At 44.8% G+C, this 21,089-nt stretch overlaps 1 protein-coding gene across 1 annotated transcript; it reads right to left on the bottom strand.

The window, feature by feature from the left end:
- Nucleotides 1-7,872: 7,872 nt before the first annotated feature.
- On the bottom strand, nucleotides 7,873-20,706 carry CYSLTR2 (cysteinyl leukotriene receptor 2). Its single transcript, XM_074565805.1, has 2 exons — nucleotides 20,507-20,706; nucleotides 7,873-11,116 (listed from the first exon to the last, which is right to left on the bottom strand). Exon 2 carries the CDS (start codon nucleotides 11,088-11,090, stop codon nucleotides 10,158-10,160), a length of 933 nt encoding a protein of 310 aa, XP_074421906.1. The 5' UTR covers nucleotides 11,091-11,116; nucleotides 20,507-20,706; the 3' UTR covers nucleotides 7,873-10,157.
- Between the last annotated feature and the right edge of the window lie 383 nt (nucleotides 20,707-21,089).

The following is a 21,089-nucleotide window of genomic DNA, read 5'->3' as shown; positions in this document are numbered from 1 at the left end:
CCCATGAGTTTTTTTCCCTTTCCCCTCCTTTTCTCCCTCTTCTCCCTGCCATTCTGGTGAAAGCGGAAGAACTACACGAGCAGCTGCGTGGTCTGAGCTGCCTCTTGGGGTTAAACCACGACAATCATAAATCTGAGGGAAATTATTTCTGTCCTATGCTCTGTATTTTATGGGAAGAAATGACACAATGTTTAATGCACGGGAGCGTTTTCTTAAAATCTACTGGGGCTTTCTTCACAGCCCTCCTGCTTGGGACACAGGTCTCCAGCCAAGGTTATCTGAGGTGAATCTCCAGCTCTGGAGTTTTATACCCGACCGTAGACAGGTGTACTTCGGATGCTTTAAATGCACGTCCTCATTATGTCACCTCTTTATTTTCTCTGAACCTTGCACTGTTATGATTTCTATCCTAGTGTGGTTTACAAGATGGAAATCTCAGTTCTTTAAGGCATTGTCTTGCTGATTGCCATGCAGTCCTGGTTCAAACTTTGGACTTTGTCTCCACGCCCATCCCGTGCAGGTTTATTGCACACCACAGTACAGTACAGACATATCGAGGTCTAAATAGTCTGGCTGATTTTAACCAATCTTACTTGGGCCAGGAAAACCTCTGGCCACACCAAGACCCACATCCATGCACATGAATTTGACCTTCCTATAGTTATGGTCTTCATATTCACTTCTCCCTCTACTCAAATTTACTTTTTTACCTGTCTCCTTCCATAGAAATTAAGATAATTATTAACATACTTTTCGGTGTTACTTGTTTTCGGGCACTTAGTAAATACTCTGCTTGGATTTTGCGAATACAGCATCAGTGCACTTTGCATCTTATTTTATGTTTTTCCACATTTGCTAGAGGCAGCTGGGCAATCCCACAGTGTATGAGCAAAAGTCCCCAGAGCAGCAGAACAATCTGACTGTGTTCTGTTACCACCTCCGCTTATGGCACATCTTTTCTGAAACAATAAAATTTGATTGCTTCTTATACATTTGTGTATGGGAAAGAAGATATAATACTGTCTTCTACTGGAGGAAGATTATATTGGCCTTCAAATCAATTTCAATTTCTCATGAGTCTTCAATATAATTTTATTTCATCTTTATTTTGGGGTATTACATTTTCATCGCTTCATTCTACTTTAAGAATTGGAATTCTCCTGATGCCTTCCACAATGATAAATTAGTTGTAATTGGGAACATTGCTCTTGATGGGAGACTGGTTTTAGGTTAAAAGTCCTAAATATTTTAAGAGAATCCCTTTACTTTCTTCAGTGTGGTGTTGAAGAGTTTGAATTTTTGCTAGATCCCTTTCTTTTCCTCATGTAAATGGAAGTGCTCAGGAACCCAGCCAGTGCGCAGCGCTCTCCAATGGAGCTTGCACAGAATTTCCCAAAATCTAATTTTCAGCCTTGCTGCTTTTACACTCTTGTTTACTCACTCTGGCAGTGCAAGCATTTGCATTTTGAAAAGCAACACGTCCACATTCCGGAAGGATGATTTGTGACAGCTTTCTGCTTTCCTCTGGAAGTGTGAACCCCCCAATAGCACATGTAATCTGATTGACAGCAGATTCGATTATTTTTTTTTAACTTATTCTGGTCTCTTAGAAGGATCTTTGGATCCCACCGGTCTGCACACCATAGAGCAAGAAACATTGTTTTACTGTACTAGCATCAGGCCAAAAATCTGTTCTTAATTTCCCAGATGTCAGTAGAGATCTTTGAAATCTTTTCCACATGGTTTCCATGTGTGTCAAAAATAGACAGCTTGTCAGTTTAAAAAAGGCAGCAGGCAGCGTGTCAAAGGTTTTGCCTACTACTTCAGGCCAAAGTGGGGGTCTCAATGAATCTGAAAGTAGAAATTCTCTCATAATAAGGGTGTTAAGCAAAATTTAGCAAGATGTAGGACAAGAGGTTTTGGGATTAATTTTTGTGTTGTCTCCTAGTGAGGAACGAGTTTCACCAAGGCAAGTATAAACTTCGATACAACATTTAGGAACTGAAGTTTCAGTTTCTTGTACTTCAGCTCTGTATTGTAATTTGGTGGTGGAGTAGGGATGGTTGGCTGGTCTGGAATGTGTTCTTTTTTAAAATTCATTACTGAGATGTTAATGGAATAGGGGTATACAAGACATTAATTTTGAGAAGTTTGGTGCTGACTACCTAATATTTATTCATTGACTTTGTAAATTAAGATCTATGTATATAAACATATGAACATATAAAAATAAATTAATAAATAACTGTGAGAGTGTGTATGTGCCTGCATATGTCTATATATACATATATATACACATGCTTTTTCTTAACGTGCTACCTGGCTGAAAATACTTAACGCTCTTACTTATTACAGTTAAGGTATTTTATTTTTCTGCTGCTGCCTTTAATTAGTGGATGCCAAATATAAAATACAAGACTAAGAAATGTGTACTGAGAAGTCAGGAATGGAGCTGGGCACTCCAAAGACAAGTGTATTTATAGCACCACGTGATGGTGATGATAATGCTCATTACAAGACAGGAATTAAACATCTTGAAACATACCGAATATGAAACATAAAGAAAGTTCTTGGTTGTGAGGCAGAGTTCAGGTGACTGGGGCATACTCCTCTGTGGCTTCTGAGGCTACTTCCTGGTAGACTGGTTCAAACTAGGTGAATTTCTGAAATAGAGATTTTGCCATGACTATTTGTTGCTGGTAAATGTTTCATAAGTTCCTTGCTTTTTGTGATTTTCTGAGAAATGTCTCTGGCATTATTTCCCTGACTGTTGGTTTCTCTTTGCTCCATGACCCTAGTTCCTTATGAAACATGCAAAAAGTGCCTTAAAGTCAGTATTAGTCACGGTTAGTTTAAAATTTTCCCTCTGGTTCCCCATCTGTTGGGTTGCCAAGGTAAGAAAGGTGTCATGTGCCTGTTTGGGTGGGGAGTGGGGCAGGGAAGATGGGCAGATGTCAGGGTATCCTTTGCTCCTCCAGCTGCCTAGGAGGTGCAGGAATGACTGCCATTCTTGCCCCTTCTCTTCTGACCAGGTACAAAGCCTCTGCCAACGTGCCTTGGTCTGTCTCCAAAGCCATGTCATTGTGCCAGCCCTGTCCTTAGATGGGTTATAAACTGTTGGGGTGGAAACAGGAAGGTGTACTCATCCAAGAGAGAACGTGGGAGAGGGGGTATTTTGATTTGGGAGCTCCCTTTTATATGTGGGTTTCTCTGTATCAATGTTACTGGTTTGGTTGAATGAGTAGCTGTGTGTGCAGTCTTGCTTTAGAAGATGACTTAAGAGGACATGATTGCCCACGGGCTTTCATGAAGAGATACTGTAGTTCTTTTAAAGACGCTTACTGCTGTCTTATTTAGGGGAAAAGGTCTTACTTGGGGAGTGTTCTTTGGAAAGGTTTGTATAGATGCTGTCTGTCTTTGCCTTAGCACGCTGGTGGCCCTGATATCAGCTCAGTTGATGATGGGTTAGGAATAGCATCCACCCAGACGCATTGCGGTGCTGCCTTGGCTTAAGGCCGTGGGAGAACTCTGTGGTGAGTGGTGGCTTTGAGGGCCTGCTTTTTGCTCATGGCTTTAGAGAAGCCCAAGATAATTTGAGGGGAAGACAACAATAACACTTTTTGGTTCTTGCCAGTGTAAAGTGCGTCACTGGAATTGGTGTCTGAGGAAAGTCTAGCATGTCCATATTTATCTCCTCCCATAGCACAACCCAAGGAACACCTTCTTCTCCCCATTGCCAGGCTGCCCGTGTCCTGTCCTTGTGTGCTGCTGAGCTTTGCTGATTTTGAGTCAGGTCTTCAGGATTCCTCCAGAAAGATAGGACAGGCAGATGGTCAGAAAATTGAGGCACCACAGACCATATCGGTAGGCTTTGAGCTCATCTTGCTCCTTGCAAGCATGTAGGTAGATTCTCCCTCTGAGAACACAGGCTGCTATTTGAGCTGCGATGACCCTGAAAGTAAATGGGAAAATGAGAGACCCTGGAGAAGCATCTGCAGGTGGACATCGGCTTCTTTCTCTTTAAGCATTGGCTTGAATGTCCCATTCCTCTGAGAATGGGGCAACATGTTCTCCTATGCCATCCCCGACTGGGCCATCTGCTCATCCATTCTTACGCTTCCCAGGGCAACATTCATCTACAAAGCCCAGCTAGGTCAAGTGTAAATCACTACCTTAGTGCAATCGGAAACTTGAAGGGAAAGGAACTGGGAAGGGGCCAGTCTTGAATTGTACCGGGTACTAACAACTCTGTGAAGGTGGTGGTATGGCCAGACACACCATGTGGGTGTGCTCCCTTTGTCATGCAGGTTGGTGGTCTGCTGGAGAATGTTCTTCCCACCTGGTCTCTGCACACTGTTTTCTTTTCCATGGCAACCAGCACACAAAGGTGTGGGAAGGGCCGATGCACAGGCTGTGTTTGTGTTGGCATGGAGTCAGGTGTAGCTGAAATGTGCCCAGGGAACAGGAAGGTCCACGAACATGGATGGCCAGACAGCATGCTCCTACCCGGGTGCACAGACTGCCCAAGTGAGTGTGTGCCTGTGAAAGGCTGGTGTAGCAGCACTGAGCTGCGTCCTCCACACACCACCTCCACTTCCAGGTGTGCCTGTGCTGCCACCAGCGGCTTTATAAGGGGAATTCTTCATGCTTCAATGTCTTCAATAGTTAGGTTCAGTGAGATTCAAAATTAAGAAAAGAAAAAAAACCACAAAACCCCTCACCATTCTGAGAGCACTGTTTTTCAGAGCGCACTCACATTCCTGATCTGGGTTTATATTTTTTCTTTTAGTGGTGAGGGGCCACCAGAAAACACTGCTCCAGCTGCAGGAATAAAGGCCTTCAGAAGATGTATGATGGCTCTTGGGCTGGATTATTTTTCTCACTCTTTCTGGATTGTTTGTCCTTGTAGTCGCCAAGAAAAAAAAAAAAAGCTAACTTGCAGCATGCAAGCAGTACCTCAGCAATGAGCAAAGCACCCTTAAACATCCCGAAACTCTGGTGAGACACTAGTTGCAAGGAGAAACCAAGAGCAAGCAGGGATTTCTCTGCCATGGAGGGCTTCTGGGGCTGGACCTCAGAATGGGCTTGGAGCTGGCCTGCTGGAGACAGTCAGGCTCCCTGCCTCCAGAATTGAAAGCTGCCAACAATGTAAGAAACATCTGCACGGAGTGCAGATCCCCTCTTCTGGGATTTCTTTCCCCAGAATTTTGTATGTTATGAAACACAGCTCTATTCTGAGTGAATCATCCCCAGTTGCATCTACCACGGCTCCTCAGAAGATGACATATCATCCAACAGATAACAGGCTCAGCATCTCGACATCTAGAAATGCAGACAGCAAATGTGAGGAGCAAACGTGCCAGGTGCTACTCTGAGCATTTGTCATGGTTTCAGCTGGGATGGAGTTAACTTTCTTGCTAGCAGATGGTGCAGTGCTGTTTTGGATTTGGGATAAGACTAGTGAAGTAGTGTTGATAGCACACTGGTGGTTTTGGTTATTGCTAAGCAGTCAAGGTCTCTTCTGCTCCTCACATCACCCTGCCAGCGAGTAGGCTGGGAGTGCACAAAACGCTGGGACCAGACACAGGTGGGACAGCTGACGCCAGCTGACCAAAGGGATATTCCATACTATATGGTGTTGTGCTCAGTATATAAAGTCGGGGGAAGAAGAAGGAAGGGAAGGGAGGGACGTTCAGAATTATGGAGTTTGTCTTCCCAAGTAACCGTTACATGTGATGGAACCCTGCTTTCCTGGAGGTGGTTGAACACCTGCCTGCCGATGGGAAGCAGTGAATGAATTCCTTGATTTGCTTTGCTTGCCTGCGCAGCTTTTGCTCTACCTATTAAACTGTCCTTATATCAAGCCATGAGTTTTTTCTCACTTTTAGTCTTCCAATTCTCTCCCTCATCCAAACTAGGGGGTGAGCAAGGAGCTGCGTGGTCCTAGTTGCTGTCTGGGGTGAAACCACGATAGCTTTCAAGCCCTACATGAGGGAATACGGGTGGTGGACCAAGGTCCAAAGCTTTATTTCTCAGCTTCAGAAATAAAGGCTCAAATTTTTCTCCTGTGAGCAGCAATGTGACTTGAGTGGCCAGGCTTTGGCCCCTGTGTTAGGCAGCTTTATCCTTTCAGCTGTAAAATGAAAAGGAGGGGAAGCAGTGGTGGAAATCTGGCCAGTTTTTCTGAAAGGTGAAAAGGGATTTTGGGACAAAGGAAGCTATTTAATTTCTTTGGCCTCCTTAAGCTGTTGACTGGTGGATGAAGAGATGTAACTACATAACGTCAGCTGCATGCAATTAAATATATTGTTTGTCTTTGCAGATGTCTAGAAAGATTCTTGTATATACACAGCACAACTGTGTGAGGGGTACAGGACTGCATAGCCACGCGACGACAGTCACAGTCGGCGCTGGCCGGAAAGCTGAAGATCCTTGAACAATACTGAACTCTCTCAGGGAATCTGCACTTGCACTTCATTTACACTGTCTTTTAAACAGGCTGTCATTTAAACTGGCTCAGATATGGATGCAGGAAATCAAACCATTAGCCCAGGGATAGTGTTACTATCGAAACAGCATCTGATTCCTAACTGCGATTACACTTGGTTATTTTGGATGGATCTCATTTCCGCTGCCATCAGCTAGAGGGGCAGCAGGTCATTTCTATCTTGCCCATCCCAAAAGATCAAAAGAAGCACCAACAGCCCTAAGACAGGGAGGAAAAGTCCGATGCCTGCTCTGCTGCCAGCACAACATGCTGTCGAAGCATAGAAGAATGTGTACCTCAGAAGGAGATACTCAGCAGCAAAATGTGCACCCCTTTCTCCAGACACTCTTAGGAGCTAAAGCAAAACATAAGCTATGGTAACAGGATGTATGTTGAGGAAAGCAGAGGATATATCATGAAAATGAATGGGATAATGCATTGGTTAAGTTAAAATGTGATGTTCCCCTGCTGCTGCGACATCACTCCGTCAGGCAAACATAGCCACATGTGGGCCCAAACCAGGGCTAAAAAGCAAATGTGAAGAGTGGGATTTCCTTGTGCTGAGGCCGAGTCATTCAGGCTTCCGTGAGAGTACTTTGTAAAATCTATGTCTCTGGTGTAGCTTTGAACTGAAAAATTGCCTTTGTCTAGAAATACCAGCGTTTCCCTGAATGAGAAGAAAACATGCATATGAAGCTAGAACATTTGCTGTCGCTCAGGGGTACCAGTCACTTAAAGACTTACTCTGCTGTTCTTATGTCTCCTTCAAACCCAAAAGTTTACTGTTGCTTTAACTTTCCATGCACACAGCTATTCTTAGATTTTGTCTCCTGGAAAATTGAGGAAACATATCAAAATACTTTTTAAGTGGTAGGTGGTCCCCTGAGGTACCTAGAGGCATTGCTAGTAATTTAACTGTCAGGAGCTTCATTTTTCAGAATACGTAGGGTGTCTTTTTTTTATTATATTTTTTACCATGATAATTCCACAGCGAAGAACCTTGTCCTTCAGCTGCGTGAGAAGAAACATGCAAGACTACCAAATGGAGAAATGGCAGTAAATGGGAACGTGACATGCTATGCAAGTGTTGTTAAAGCTGCATGTATGGATCCCTGACAGGGATGGTCTTGAATCCTTTTGCAAGTAAATCATAATTAAAAAAAAATCTGTTATTTTATCTGCACCCCAGATTTTGGCTGATGATCCCCACTATTTTGCTGGTGAAGCAAAGGCAGCAGTAGAACGCTCTCCCACCTCCAAAGACATTTCTGTCTCATGAAATGACGGCCCACTTACAGAAACTCAATATCTGTTTCTTGGTCTTTCTCCCCCTGCGCTCTGAGGAGATTCCTTGTTAGCTGTGCAATCAATAAAAAACATATCTTCAGCAACTAGTAAATCTAGTTTATTAAAACACAGGTTTGACAGTTAATTCAATTGCTAACAAAGTTATAGCACGGTCAATAAAAAATAAAAAAAAGTGACCTCTTAAGTGAGATACATATATTATCAAGATGCAAAATTACCTGGTAATAGGGTGCATTTGAATGGATACAGACAAAAACATGTTAGTGAGATTAGAGTGTGGCAAATTTTTTCCCGTTCCCTTGTAGCATTTAAGGTGTACGGTATCTCGTCAGAGGCTCCAAGATTGTCACTTGTCCCTGCTGAGGTCTACTCCTGAAAGGGAAATACTGCGGAAAAAGAGTATGCCCCCTTCCTTCCAATTATTTGTCCACTATCCCTCTGCACAGGCTAGCATCTCGATCCCATTCCATTGCGAACCAGTGGTAACATTCCCTTTTCCTTCAATAACATGGGACCAAGCACTGCAGGAGTTCACATGGCATCCTTAGGTCAGCTCTCAGGTATGCCGCTGAGTTACTGAAATAAGGATTTGGAGCATGAACTTTAGCGAAGACTTATGATAAAACTCTGTGCTTGCGTCAAAGGCAGCATAAAGTGACTGAAATAGAAAGGCTCTGCAATTGAACATAACCCCTAGATAGCCAAGAAAAAAGTGACTTTCCCAGTGATTTACCAAGTACGTTTCCACCTGACCAGCAATGATTTGTTTTCTGCATATTTCAGACAGAGCTGAAAATAGCTAGCTGCAGTTATTTTTGTTTGGGAGCAATAACATTCAATTTATAGAGTGCTTTCTCCAAAAAAAGTTCAGAGCATTGAGGAAGCATCTCACTGACAGAAACCTTCCTTTGGGGTGGATTTCACAGGGGGGCTTTCAGCATTTTTGCTTGTTTTCATGCGAGACGGGCTGTTTTCCTGCAAAACATGACAAAACTTCTTGTCTTCTTTTAATTCAAAAATGAGGTAATTAAAAACTAAATCTCAATGTGGTCAAACTGAATTTGGAGCCTGTTTTCACTTAACTGCAAGAGGTCTGATTTCTAGGAAATATATTTTGGAAAATATTCAGGGACTTAAAAATGTAGGCAGCCATTTGGTGAGGTTTTCCAAAGAACACATAGGTGTAGCTCCCCGTTGCTTTCTAAAACAGCCCTCCTCCTCCTCTGCTGCCCGTCTTTCCTCCTGTTCCTGGCTTAGTGCTTCCCCGCGTTTGATGGCAGGGAGTTCAAAACAACTGGAACTTAATCCTATGAAAAAAAGGGACCAGTTTCCTCCTCGGAGCAGGCAGGAGGTGAGGGATTAGGGATGCCTTTGGCAGCAGGTTGCTGTCAGACTGGTTTACCTGCGCCGAGGAAACAGCTCCCGAGCTCCCCATTTGGAGAAAATAATTTTAAAAGTTTGTCTTTTGATCCCTGCATGGGATCTGAGCTGCCTAACCTTGGCTTTCAGAACTGAGTGTAAAAACAAGTGCTGCAATGACCTCGAAGGAGTCGGCGCACACGCGAAGAGCTGCAGGATGCTACGTGGTCCCGCATCCTGCCCTCGCTGCCAGCAGTCATCTTACTCATAGCCCTCCATGCCGACGCCGCTTACTTGAAATCATTATCTCATTTGACAATCAGTGAAACGTTAAGCAAAAATACCTCAGTGGCTGCCTCAGAGTGGAAAATTTAGAAATGTTGTTAATGGCTTCTGAGCAGCCTGAGCCGGTGCCGGGTCCTGTTTGGCTCTCTGTCCGCTTTGTAAGTCAGCCTCAGCAGAAAGTATCAGTGATGCTTTACATTTCTGTTACGTGCAGACCTTTGGCCAGTGTTTGCAAAGGGAGCTGACGGGGTGCTATGAAGCTGTTGGGTATCACAGCGTCTGAACCACACGCCTCTGCACACACAGGGAAATGGGGCACAGAGAGGTTCAGCCGCAGACAGTGAGGTGGTCAGGGGAGCAGTTTCCCTTCAAGCCGCTCGTTGAGTATTGTGAAGTGAAATAAATGGACTCTAATAGCAAGGTAGATCCCTTTCAATCCCTTGTCCTGGGGAGGATGAACACTAGTGGTATATCTACACTGCTAAATAGAAGAGGACCAAAGACGGCACCCAGGCACCTGATCTCTGATCATCCTGCCTCAGCTTTGGCCATCCCCAACAACCTCTTTCCAAGACACTTTTGCTCTAGAGATTCCTGGCACTGAGCGGCATGGCTGCAGGCTGGCTTAGACCACACAGCCTCTGCCGTTGAACAGTAGGAACCCAGTCTAGATGTCCCGTCGCCACCATATATATATCATTTTGCAGTTCTGCCTCAGCTACCTGCGGTACAAACTTCTGATTCTGGCTTTGAAATTTTCAGCAGCGAAGTAATAGAGGACGGGATCGAGGCAGCTGTTCATGGCAGCAAGGCAGAGAGTGACCACCAGCGCCTTGTGCACGGGCACGTTGGCCTGGCTGCAGCTGCTGTGCATCAGGTGGACAGTTCGCAGTACGTGATACGGCAGGAAACAGAGGAGGAAGAGGATGAGAGTGATGACGATGGCTGACAGTGCCTTCTTGTGACAGACCGCCTTCTTGTGCTGCGGAGTCCTGGACTTGAGCAACGCTTTGATTGCAAAGACGTAGCAGACAATAATTGTGCAAAACGGCAGAATGAAGCCCACGACGAGGACAAAGCTGTTCATCATCAGGAGCCTGTGCGTGTTGGAGGGGTGGAGATCCAAGCACTTGTCTGGGTCTCTGTACCCAGCGATCTCCTTGCATAACAGAGGGCTGGAGGCTGCCAGCACGAAGACCCATATGGCCGCGCATATTACCTTGGCATACCTCATGTTGGTTACTTTCCAGCTCCTGAATGGGTAGACGATGGCTATGAAACGAACCACGCTGAGCACGGTGAGAAAATAAATGCTGCAGTACATGTTCACGTACAAGGTGTAAGTCATGATCCTGCAGACGATATCACCAAAAACCCAATGTGACCCCAGCAGGAAATAGGTGGCCCGAAAGGGCAAAGTGCTCACAAACATGAGATCCGAAACAGCCAAGTTCTGCATGTAAATGTTTACTGAGGTCTTCCTCTGCGAAGGCTGGAAGAAAACATAAATGGAGAGGCCATTTCCAACAGCACCCAGGAAGAAGACAGAGAGATACACAATGGGATAAATGGCTTGCTTGAAGCTGTCAATCGAACATTTGAAGGAGCTGTTAGTGAAGTTGGCACCTGGCGCCATCTCGGAAATGTTCATAGTCTGGAGCCAGGCTCTCCGTCTTTCTGCCAAAGTAAAAAGAAGTGGTTTGAGTGCTGAGTTGCAGGCCGGGCAGGGAGTTCAGCAATTGGAGACTATTTTGCTGAGGGCAGAAATTGCAAGATGCAGAGGGCAGCGGAAAGTAAAGATTCGTTAATGAGTAATTGCTTGTGATGTCCCAGTAGATACACATCACATCTCAAGGCATAAAGCCCCAAATAATCTCTAAACAGTTTCTGTATTACAGCAGCTGATTGTTGTCTCCATCTATGAAAGTGATACCTTTTAAAGATGAGTGCTATGTGTACGTTTTAATGGTAATTCTCTGATCTTCGCTGTGCAAAACAAGTCAACTTACTGTCAGCCGTTTTGTAGCAGGGAAGTTTTGAGCCCCAGTTACCTACCATGGGAATATCAAAACCTGATCACAAAAGAAATCACTCTCCACTGGTAAGTCTGCATTTCAAATTAGGATGAAAAGCCAAAAGAAATGAGTTTGCCGACTGGAACTGGTGAAATTTTTCTGGTACATTGGCTACTGTTGGCAGCGTGTCACTGAACTTTCCTGAGCAATACCAGAGTTATATTGATATACCTCAGAACCTACAAATTAAGGATGTTTTGACCTTAAACACTGCATAAATACTGTGCTAATTATGCATAATTCCTTTTTTGACTCCTTCCTCCTTACACTGTATTTCTCCTTCCCTTTAAGTTTCTGATGGCTTTCTGTCTCTTTTTCTTGGGCCTTTGCTTCATTTACCACTTTCTCAAGTTTTTTTGTGCTCAACTGCTCTGCATCAGGCAGTTGTCTACACGCACTGCAGCTTCCAGGGCAGCCCACGTTTGCAGCCCTAATGGAAATGGCCCGTGAGAAAATGGGCTGTGTTCACAGAGAGTGACATTTTTCCTCCTATGAGGCTATAATTCAATCAAATCAAAACCACTCATCACTAAAACACTCTAAATAATATTTTTTTTCTCATTAGTTTCTATTTCCTTGCTGAACTCCCGATTTCTTCTCTCAGCTGACCTGCAGCTAGTAGCATTTTGAAAGGAAGGTTTCAGTATTGTTGCTTGTCTAATAGTGGCTAGCAATTCCCTCTCTGCCAACATATTCTAGAGATGGAGCATGGAAGATTCTAGCCTAAACCCCAGAACTACATGGCATTTCTAGATGCACAAAAAAGAAGCTTTTAATTTGCCCCAGTGAGAATAATAATGAGTCGACGGTATGTGACTGCATCTTATCTCTTATTCTGGACCTCACTGGCTTCATGATTTGCAAATAATTCACTCACACAGGTGCCATCTCCCTAGGAGGAAATGTAGGCTCTAGATTCGGGTGCTCTGGACTTGCAGTTACCCAGTGCAGTATTCCCAGTGTGCTGTAAACGTGAACTAATTTGCAAACACAAGCCACGGTGTGGGAGCCTGAGCTATGTTCACAGCAGCCCATGGTATCTTCAGGGCGGTGTCTCAGAGTCCATCTGGATCCCTTAATATAGCAACAAGATGTGCCCCAGCAGTTGCCTTTTATTGAGCCCCACGGTGACAGGGAACGTGGGAAGCGTGATTCCCAGGCTGTGTTCCCAAGGAGCAGGATTTCTGCCCCCCTGCTAAGACATGGGAGCGTGGTGGCTTGGGGAAGGGGGACATTTGCTCACATTGATGTCATACCCATCCCTGCAGTGGCTGAAATTATCGCTGTAAAAAATAAAGAGAATACTACCTATTGAGCTTAGGAGCACTGCAGACTGGCAGCGGGCAAACTCAAGGTTCAGCAAAGCCCCAGACTCAGTAAAAGTGTGTTCCTATAGGAAATCTCCTCCTTGTTTGAGATCCTCTTCCCTCGTGGAGGGGAGAGACAAGGTATACTTCCTAACATTAAGTCTTTTGCAATCTGAGGAGGCTTTGGTTTTCTGTACAAAGCGACTGTCTGACATGTAAGTTTTCTGCATGGGATCAAGAACCAGCTTTTCTCCGGATTGAAGCTGATCTCCCCATTTTGCAGAGAAACATGGCAGCCTAAGGTACTGCAAAGAGAAGAGCGCTTTTGGCTGTGTTTTGCTATGGCCCAATCATCCTTGCCTTTAGAAACCATAAACCACAAGAAAATACCAATGCCTGTTGAAGCATTCCTTCCACCAAACACTCCTCTGTGAAACCTGTGCGTTAGAGGAGTCAAACGAGGACAAAGAACTTGGAGCCTGGGCAAATTGAAAGCCCTGCTGAGCACCATAAGTGATGGTTTGTGGCCCTACGTTATCTGCTGAAGGACAGGATTGGGGCAATGGAAATTCAGTTGATGAGAACCCTTGGGTCCCTGAACCCTAGGGAGAACACTACGAGCACAGAGGCTGAGGCACTTTGCTCAGGCTCTTCACATGAGGTTATCAAGCTAATAACTGCCACTAAAGCTATTTTGTCCTCCACATTTCTCCTGACAGCTAGAGACCTTTAGGAAACTAGATGTGCACGTGTAATTGAGAAAACTCAGCATCCATGGGCCTGGCAAGAAAGCCAATGCTCAGACTCCTCTCCAAATTATCCGAACAAAATGATCAAGCTGTAATGGGATGTCTAAGAGAAAAAGGCTGGAGACCAGCCACCCGAAAGCTGTTAACCACCATAGTGCCTTCCCTCAGTTGAGGCAGGAACAACCTGTGCGATTGTCATAGGTAGATGCTCCTATTAGCTGTGTTTTAACACACAGATGGATGTAGAAAGGAAGGTGCAGTGAAATATATATTTCACACAGGACTATCTCAAGCAACCACCAAGAAGGAGAGAATTTTACCTCTCCTTGAAGCCAAGAGCTGTTTGTTAGCCAGCTAAAGTGAGAAAATGGCTTACAGACAAACAGAAAGAATGGCATATCTAAGGACAGGCAATAAACTTTGTTTTCAGCAAGAGTGTCCAGACAGTCTCCTGGATCAAAAACAGGTTGGGTTTTGGGTGAGAGACTGGACCTATAGGGTCCCACAAAAGACTTCAGAAGGGAGATTGGCAGTAAGATCCAATAGCTCTCTGAGAAAAAAGAGGAGAGAAAGGGACAATCTGAAATGGGAATCTCTCCTAAGTGGTACTGCAAGACTTCTCTGATGGAAACTCAGGAGATTTTTTTCTATGTATGAGTTTCCTTGATGGAAGCTATCGAGTAGAAGCAGCTGACACATGCCCTGAGGCTCTGACAACCACACTGGCAGGAGAGAGAGAGCACATCAGCTGAGCAAGAAAAAAGGAGGCTTTTCTGAAATAACTGCTGCATAAGTAGATTAGACATAGAGTTTTGGTGGGGTTTTTTCTTTTCTTTACCTTTGTGAAATCTTTCAGAAACATTTACAGCTTAATTAGTATGGATTTTATGAATAAATACTTACCTTTTATTACAAATTACATATATTATAAATTACGTATATGTGTTATGAATAGATATTTTACCTTTTATCTTAGCCTGGCTTGAGTGTGATTTAAGGGAAGGGGATAACAGAAAGACATTCCTTGCCTAAGGTGAATCTAATACCCTCAAGAAATGAATGGATGCGCAATCCAGGGGGGGAACTGATAGAGCAAAAGTAAGAGAAGATTTGTTTAATTGGAGGAGATACTAAACTAATAAAAGTGCCCTAAAACTACCAGATTTTAAGCTCAGGCTGCAGGTAGTGGTCTAGCAGCAAAGTGGGGGCTACCCCACAAACTGCCCAGCATGTGACGTGTATGGCGGCCGCCTGCCTGGGGCAGATTTTGTGCATGTGTGTGCACAGCAAGGGGCTGGGGACAGGGAGGGACGAGGCTGGCTCTCTTGAGGCAAGAGTGGCTCAGCAGGAGCAGGACAGAAGCAGGTCCACCGAGGAAGCAGACCTGATGAGAAGTCTGTGCAGATTGCTTGGGGATGCAGGAGAGGAGCCGGTGGTGGCTGTGGTCATTGGGTCACCAGTGTGGTTATTGTGGGCATTAGGGAGGAAGGTGGGATCTTTGGGGCTCAGCTACAGGGCAAGAGAGAAGGTCAGGTCGGACCAAGTGCTTCAGTGCATGGATGAGGCAGCAGAGAGGAGAAATCTAGGTATGTAAGGAACTGAGGGATCTTTTGGGATAAAGGCAAGCGATACAGAAATGAGAGACTGCACCATACCCAGAGTGGATCCAGGCTGCCAGCACTGCAGACTGAAAGGTTTGCAGAGGAGTATTCAATTAGAAGCAACAGGGGAGCTGACAGGCACAGGAGGGCAAGAGGGCTGGATTGACAAGAACTGCAAGGACAGTGGACTCACATCCAGTGCACCTCTGACAAGGCCAGGAGGTAAATAAAGCCCAACTGCAATAACTAGGGAAGGCAAATCCAACTGCCTGCAAATCCAATCGGCTGGCACGTGCTATCTTGAGTGAGTGATCAAAAGCAAATCTTACAGCAAATTCTGCACTGATGCTCAAAGCCAAAAATGAGACAGAGGAGCTGGAAGGCTTGGCATGAGACAGCAACCCTGGTGCAAGGGGAACCTGAGAGACCTGCGGGAGAGAGGATAATCAATGGGAGCCTGTGTTGCCATGCTACCAGCTTTATGGTAATGATAGTGTAGGATGCACAGGTGGAGGAGTGGCGCTGTGCATGAAGGACTATATAACTTGTAACAACATAAAAATACTATGGCTAAAGAAAAGGACTACAGAGTCCTTCTAGGCAGACATCCCACACACTAATAATAAAAATATAGCACTAGGAATGCACTACCAAACTCCTCATCATGACGATGACAGTCATCAGAAAATGTTAAGTGTGGGTAGGAAGCTGAAAGCAGGTAGCAGTAGCAGGAGATTTTGGGTGCCGTTATAAAGACGCGATGCTGCAGCAGATATAATGCCCATATGCAACAACTGCCTGATTCCTAGAATAATTTGTCCTGCAAACAAATCCACAACACAAGATTCTATTCTGCATTTGATCTTTAGTGCTGCGCAGGTCCTAGTTCAAGCAGGTTCTGGTGGATGGAACCCTGTACTGGCCATCACAGTAGAGCTAGGTTCAGCAGTGTTGTGGGACAGAGAAACAATCCCAGAAGGAAGAAGCCTACATAATTTCGGGGCTGTTTAGAAAAAAAAAAAAGAAAATTCAACAAAACCTGTGTTAGAAGTCTACATTCCAAAAGAAACAGACATTTTAATAAATATTGAGCCCCGTGTCTATCAGTAGAACAGTTGACAAGACTATTACAGGAAAAAGATCACCATTTAGAAAGCAGAAGGCTTGTCCAAATGGGGAGAACAGGAAAGCCTGTATCATGGCAGATCAAATATGGAGAGGAAACTAACAGCGTTAAAAAAAAACAAACATGAAAAGCACCTAGTAAAGGATGCTCAGGCCGATTGTGAGTTTTGTAAACCCACTGAAAGACGACAGACTGCTAGGGAATTGGTAGGGCTGCTAGATGGCAAACGATGTCTTAGGGACATAGGCCATAGGAGAGAAACTCAGTGAATTCACTCTTCCCCACCAAAGATGTTGGGGTATTTTCATTTACGGATGGCCTCACTCAAAGACTTGTGGTCAATGCCTCGATGACCAAGTGGAAACCAGTGATGAGTGGCGTTCCTCAAGGGTCAGTACTGGGACCAGTGCTGTTAAACATCTTTGTTGGCGACATGGACAGTGGGATTGAGTGCTCCCTCAGCAAGTTTGCCAATGACACCAAGTTGTGTGGCGCATTCGACACACTGGAGGGAAGGGATGCCATCCGGAGGGGCCTGAGCAGGCTTGAGAGGTGGGCCCGTGCGAACCCCATGAAGTTCAACCAGCCCTAATGCAAGGTCCTGCACCTGGGTCATGGCAATCCCAAGCACAAATACAGGCTGGGCATAGAATAGCTTGAGAGCAGGCCTGAGGAGAAGGACTTCGGGGTGTTGGTTGATGAGAAGCTCAACATGAGCAGGCAATGTGCGCTTGCAGCCCAGAAAGTCAGCCGCATCCTGGGCTGCATCAAAAGAATCATGGCCAGCAGGTCAAGGGAGGTGATTCTGTACCTCTCTCTACTCTGCTCTGGTGAGATCCCACCTGGAGTATTGTGTCCAGCTCTGGAGTCCTCAGCACAGGAAGGACATGGACCTGTTGGAATGGGTCTAGAGGAGGTCCATGAAGATGATCAGAGGGCTGGAGCACCTCTCCTACGAAAAAATGCTAAGAAAGTCAGGGTTGTTCAGCCTGGAGAAAAGAAGGCTTCACGGAAAAGAGCAGCCTTATAACCTGAAGGGAGTCTACAGGAGAGATGGGGAGGGCCTCTATGAGAGTGTGGAGTGATAGGACGAGGAGTAACAGTTTTAAACTGTTAAAGGAGGAGAGATTTAGATTAGATATCAGGAAGAAATTCTTTACTGTGGGGGTGGTGAGGCACTGGAACAGGTTGCCCAGAGAAGCTGTGGATGCCCCATCCCTGGAAATGTTCAAGGCCAGGCTGGATGGGGCTTTGAGCCCTGGTCTAGTGGGAGGTGTCCCTGCCCAAGGCAGGGGATTGGAACTAGATGATCTTTAAGGTCCCTTCCAACTCTAACCATTCTATGATTCTATGATTCATGCCTGATGCAGCAAACAGATCATAGGAGCCAGCTCCACTCAACAGATGTGTGCAGGAAATATTAAACCAACCAGATAAGTGAGAGGCTGATAAGTGATCAGGACCAGATGGCATTCATATAAGTATCCAGAAGGATCTCAAACGTGAGACTACCAGCCAAGGCACGTAACACACCATTACAATCAGGTGCTGTGCCAGGGGACTGGCACATCACCAGCACAATTCTCATCTACAAGGAAGGCTTGAGAGGTCAGCTCGAGGGCAATAAGTCAGTCATCTTGGTGCTGGGAGCTACTGACTGCTGAGACCAATTTACACCTCTGGTACATTGTGGAGGGTCTGTAATGAAGAACGAAGGTGCTGCGCTTGTTGAAACACCGTGCTGCTGAGAAAGAGTCTTCTGAAAAGGGACATCCTGCCCCACTCACCCGCTGAAGGGCTGTGAGGATGTTGGATGAAGGGGGCCCAGTGGTCATTTTATATGTACACATTTATACAGTTGCATTTGTCAAAGCCATTAACAAAGCTCTGCACCAAGGGTTTCTGAAGGAACAAAGTTGCCAGAGAGCTGGAAGGCATGTTCTTTTGTGGTCTGAAAGCAGGCTGAAGGGTAAGAAACAAAGTGTGGCGCTTAATGAGTCAGCAATGGGGTCCTCTGGTGTTTGGTACTCAGACCAGATTATTCAATACCTTTATCAATAACCTGGAGAAGACAGTTATCCAAGTTGTCATGCTGAAAGGGTGGCAGGTGAGCGTTAGTGTATTTTAATGTAAGGTGATGCATGATGGGAAAAATAATCTAAACCATGCCTACATGATATGAACTTGAAAATGGCTGTTACGTTCAGGAAAGGGCAATTGGCATTGTCGTCATTGACCATTTACTGAAATCATTTCTGCATTAGCTGCAGCAGCAGAAGCAACCAAAAATGTCAGCAACATGACGGGCATCATCAAGAAGGTTATGGAGAACAAACCTTGTATGAAACCTCCGTGCATCTCCATGGTGAGCAGTTCTGGGCTCTACATCCAAAAAAGAGGTTATGAAACTAGAGAAGGTGCAGAGAGGGGCAATTGAAATGATCAAGGAGACACAGCGAGGACTAAAAAGCCTGGGAGTCCTTGGTATGGATAGCAGGAGACTGAAGAAAGATGTGGTCAAGGTTTACAGAGTCAGGAAGGTGGTGGATAGTGTGGATGCACACTGTTATTCATAGGGTCCCGCAGTACTAGGACGTGGGGTGCTCAGCAGAATTGTTGGGAGTCTGTTTTCAAACAGATAAGAGAGGGCGCCCCTCTAAGCAGTGAGGAGCGGGCAGCGCTGGGAGCTTGTTGCCACTGCAGGCAGTGAGGGCAGGCAGCATCAGCAGGCTCAAAACAGGATGGGACAAAGGCAAGGACAATAAACGGGAAACAAAAGACCGGGTAGGGATGCACCGCCCAGTGCCTATGGACAGCAGTCAGGAAGCTGTGGAAATGCAAGGGGAAAACACTCTGGAAGGTGATCAGGCAGGTTATCAGGCTCTCATGTTGTCTCCAACCAGCCTCTCCTACTGCTACTATCAGAGATTGAATACCGGGCTAGATGGACAGCCAGCACATTTCTTACAGTCACAATTTGCTCCTGATTCCTGGCAGTGTAACAACCACAGCTGACTTGACTGCATTACCCCAGACTCTTGCTGGTGAAGTGAGACCGATTCCTGTAGTGACATTAATACAGAGCTTCCATCCTTTATGTCAAAAAGCTGTCACTGGGAAAGCGGGAACAGTCAGCAGCCCTGGGCTACCCCCAGTTCTAGTGGAGGGCTAAACCAAGAGCAGGAGATCAAGCCATCCAGCATCCCAGCAGAGAGTGGGACCAATTTCTCTGCCATGCCTGGACAGAAGGACATGCTCCTTTTGGAGAGGTGTGGCGGAGGGGTGCTGCTGCTAAAGGGGTGAATATGAAACCTCTACTGTCTCTAAAGGCGTAAACACGAAGCTCTCAATTTCCAAACTGCTGATCTCAGATTTGTTGCTCTGAAACACTCTGTTCACTATCACATGAGGACCTATCAAGGAACCTGTTTTTAAGAACATGTCCGCATATACAAATCTAAATAGGGAAATCAGGCTGTTCATTCAAAATGCAGCTCTCTCCTATGTTAATCGATCAATATATAGATCCTCTTACAGGCCAAGGAAAAGAGATGCTCTCTGCATTTATCACAATAACCCTTCGTCTGAAGAGGACCCCAGACACCACAGTCTCATGTTCATTACCCAAATAGGAAGGCAGTTATGATATCGCTGCCATGTAGGAGATTACTTGCATTTGCCACTGCACTTCTGAGAAAAACAGAAACTCTCAAGTTTTTTTAAAGTTCCCATTGGCTTTTTTTCTAGTACTCACTCTGTGTTTCAGGAGCAGCGTTACTGATAGTAAATGTAACAGAATGTAATGTTTAGAATTAATACTGAATTCATCAAAGCATGGCATTTTATTAACCTTCCTACATGCACAATAATTAAAAAAAATGAAGTCTGACATTTAACAACTTTTATTTTAAATGTTTGCCATAAACCAAATGTATATTTTTTTATCTAGTTAAAAAACTAGACTCAATCAAACCCACAACTTCATTGTTATCTTCCATCTGGAAAACATTCTTAGTTACATAAATCCACCTTTTTTCTGCCAAAAAAAATTCTCAAAACTGGCTTTGTCACAGAGAAGTTTAGTCAACGATCACAGCTTCTGGCAAATAAAAAGCTTACTGCAAGTAACAAGAAGTATAAGTGGGTTGTATTTTATTTCTTGCAACTATTTTTATCTAAATCAGAAAAAGCAAACAAATCTCATCTTACCTCAGCTCGTGTGCCTGCTGGTGTGTTCAGTATTTCCTTCTTCTTCTTGCTGTTGCTCACAACTTTCAGTTTTGTTTGTTAGTAGAAATGAAAAACAGAAAAACTTGATGGAAAACCCAAGTGCTATTTATGCAGAAGCCACAGAAAAGCACTGAGTAGTAGGAAAGGGAGGTAAGTCCTGATTAAAAGACCTTACATCTTCTTAAAAGAGAAATGTTCTCAGCTCAAGGAGTGGTGCTAGCAATCACATGGCAATCTTTCATAATTTTCACCCAATGAAAGAGGCTCTGCAGCTACGTGGTATGCTGGGAAGCTTTCTGGATTTTTGTATTTGGGTCCACGCTCCTACATATGTTCTTTCAATAATCGGAGTTGCTCAAAATATTAGAGATCTCCGTATAAGCTTCACATGGATTGTTAGAGATGTAGTTCTTGGAATTATGGAGAGGGCACGCGCTGGGGTTATTTCCCAGGCTTTTCATGCAGAAATCACAGGAAGAACAAAACTGTAAGCAAGCTGCTGAGAACTGATGTGTAACCTCATTCAGCTCACAGTCCAAGGCTGAGTTTACAGAGCTGAGGG

The sequence above is a fragment of the Larus michahellis genome, chromosome 1 (assembly GCF_964199755.1).
Source record: "Larus michahellis chromosome 1, bLarMic1.1, whole genome shotgun sequence".
Classification (NCBI taxonomy): domain Eukaryota; kingdom Metazoa; phylum Chordata; class Aves; order Charadriiformes; family Laridae; genus Larus; species Larus michahellis.
The sequence above is the reverse complement of the archived record's forward strand: the minus strand, read 5'-3'. Positions and strand labels throughout refer to the sequence as shown.